This window comes from Morus notabilis, unplaced genomic scaffold, assembly GCF_000414095.1.
Source record: "Morus notabilis unplaced genomic scaffold, ASM41409v2 Scaffold456, whole genome shotgun sequence".
NCBI lineage: Eukaryota > Viridiplantae > Streptophyta > Magnoliopsida > Rosales > Moraceae > Morus > Morus notabilis.
The window spans coordinates 116,057-119,031 of NW_010367949.1; the positions used below are offsets into that span (position 1 = coordinate 116,057).

Genomic DNA, 2,975 nt, shown 5'->3' on the forward strand with positions numbered 1-2,975 from the left:
TATATTATAATTATATATATTATATTATAGTATAATATAATATAATCGTAATTTTTAACTATCCATAACAATTCAACCTCATAATTTACCAAACGTTATTACATTGATTTTAGAATCAGCACAGCTACTATAATTATAGTTTACCAAACACTCAACTGCTTTTGGTAACAGCTGCTTTTTCCTTCAACACAGCTAAAAATAATTTTTCTAAAATTTACAGCACAACCAAACTAAGGGTTCGTTTAGTTCGCTGATTCGAGTTTTTAATTCGAGTTGAGATGTGACTTTATGTGAGAGCTTTTTACTGTAGCAAAAAAGTTAAATGTGACTATTTCTGAGAGCTTTTTACTGTAACAAAACTCAAATTCTAAACTTAAATCGGTGAAATGAATGAGGCCTAAACCATTATATATAATAATATGTATTTGATTTAGTATGCAGTTTCAATTTAAAAAAATAAAAAAATGGGCCTGTTTGTTTCCGGTCTCGTTTTTATTTTTCACAATTTTTGAGAAAAAAAACTGAAAACACGTAAGAAAACACGTTTGGTGTAAAATTTTCTAAAATCAAAACTGAAAACACCCGTTTTCATTTTCTCTTTTTTTCTCATCCTTTTGAAAACGAATTTTTTCCGTTTTCATTTTTCTTGTTTTCATTTCCAAACTTCTGAGACTGTAAAGGCCAGATTTGATCTCATCGGCAACAGATCGACCTAGAACACGCATGACTTTGTTTGACTCGAGGAAAAATCTAGCAAACCCAAATCCGATGCTCTCACCGCATGGAACCGGAACCAGACGCGGAGCTGCATCCATGGTGGCGAGGGACGAGCAAGAGAGAACACACATGAGCTAGGATCTGAGATCTTGGATCCGCCGCGATCTCATGGTGACGAAGCGAACGATGACGATGATTGCGTCCGTCGTAGCAAGACGTTATGGCGACAGTAGAGAAATAGGGTGGAAAGAGAAGAGAGGAAGGAGATCTCGCAGAATCCACAATTGACGCCGGTGAAGGATTGAACGTCGATCCTCATGGATCTCGAACTCGGCGAGATCCACCAATGGCGAGCGAGATGAACGACACCGGATCTACCTGGATATCCAGTCAGATCGCGTGCCTTCTTTAGCCACGACATGGCGGAGAGAGAGGAAACTAGAGAAAGTGGGACGAAGACAGGGAGGGTAGAGAGAGAGAGCGACGAGATGACATGAGAGAGAGAAGCGGATTGAGAGTGACAATAAATTAGGATTTAGATTGTATTAACTAAGGGTATTTTTTATATAATTATTAACTAAGGGTTATTATTTATTTAATATATTATTAATTTAAATATTATTACATATTTTTAAAAATTAAATTACCAAACACAATTTTAATTTTTTTAAATTAAAAATAATCTCAAAATAAAATTATCAAACATATTTTTAAAAATAATTTTAAAATTTTATTTTCATACAAAAAAAATAAAAGTATTTTAGAACCAATTCTAAACGGAACGAATTCGACTACAGTGACTCGGAAGAAAAATGAAAAACAATTTGGCGTCCAATCATCACTTGTGCTCAAAATTCTATACCCACTACCCAATGACGCAAAAGTTCAACTTTCTTATCTTACTATCTACTTTTCCATTATTGTAGAAGAAAACCAATCAATCCAAAGCAGCCGTCCATTTTTACACGATTCTCACCCCACTCACACACTCTCTCTCTCTCTCCTATCTCTTTTCTTCTCCACATTCTCTCACTCTCAGATCCCTCAAACCAAACCAAACAAACACCATATCAATGGAGTCTCTCTTCTCCCAGTTCACCCTCCTCTCAAGCCAAGCCCTCTCTGACAAGAACTTCGACCCCTTCGCCATCGAAGATCTCATGAAGCTCTTCGAGGTCGAAGCCTACAAGTCCTGGGCCGCCATGGAGCTCCACCTCCAGCAAGAAGCCGAGGACGCCGAGTTCGGGTTGCAAGAGGCCGAGGACGAGCTCAATTCCGCCATGGAAGCCGCCATGGAGGAGTTCCGGCTATTCGAGGAGGAAATGGAGCGGATGGAGAAGGCGGAGCTCAACAGCCTGGAGGCGACGGCGGAGAGCGAGAGGAGGATGGGGAAACTGATGGAGAAAGCCGCCACTGTCGCCTCCAAGAGGTACATCGAGGCCGCCATGAACTCGGCCGCCGCTGCGATGAGATCGGCGTGGAAGGGGATTTCGTCAAACAGAGTTCATCCTTCTTGAGAATTCAGAATTCAGATTTGATCTTCAATATCATCTGCTTATGTGGTTTAATGCCAAGCTTCTTCATTTTCTCTTTATCTTAATTAATTTAATAATTTAGGTTGAAGGTTCTTGTACTGATATGGAAAAGTGTATACGTAAAACGATGGTTTCTATGAAGAATTAAATCAAGAAAAGCAAAAGCTATGATCTATATATACATTTCAGAGTGAAATTTTCATCTAATTGTTAGGTGTTTGTTTTTTTTTTAATTCTGCAGTAGAGTAGGAAAAAAGAAAACGCTATCAATAAAGATCACATTAGATTTATGTTTAATAAATTGATGAAATTTAATCAAAGTTTGATTGCTAAATGCAATGTCTTTCCAATAAGTTGTTATTATTAGTATTATTATTATAATATTATTATGATTTGTAACTATGCCTTCTCCCAAACGGAGATTTGGGTGCCATGATTTAATTATTGATGGTTTGTGATTGCTTATTGCTAACTACTTGGATTTTGGTATCAATAATTGATAGTAGACGGCTAGACTAAATTACAAGAATGTTAAAATGAAAAACCAATTATCAAAAAAAAAAAAAAAAAAAAAAAAAAAAAAAAAAAAAAAAAAAAAAAAAAAAAGAAAAATTGGGGAACTTAAAAAAAAAACAAAGGCAACTTAAAAAAAAAAAAACAAATAAAAAAAAAAAAAAAAAAAAAAAAAAAAAGAAAGAAAGAAAGAAAGAAAGAAAAAGTGAT

At 35.7% G+C, this 2,975-nt stretch overlaps 1 protein-coding gene across 1 annotated transcript; it reads left to right on the plus strand.

The window, feature by feature from the left end:
* The first annotated feature begins 1,612 nt into the window (after positions 1-1,612).
* Positions 1,613-2,459, plus strand: LOC21397899. Its single transcript, XM_010113938.2, has one exon. The coding sequence runs from the start codon at positions 1,791-1,793 to the stop codon at positions 2,232-2,234; it is 444 nt and encodes a 147-aa protein (XP_010112240.1). The 5' UTR covers positions 1,613-1,790; the 3' UTR covers positions 2,235-2,459.
* Positions 2,460-2,975: the final 516 nt, after the last annotated feature.

What these genes read in the sequence shown, in the direction of transcription:
- LOC21397899 (XM_010113938.2), top strand. Translation starts at nt 1,791, where the DNA reads ATGGAGTCTCTCTTCTCCCAGTTCACCCTCCTCTCAAGCCAAGCCCTC.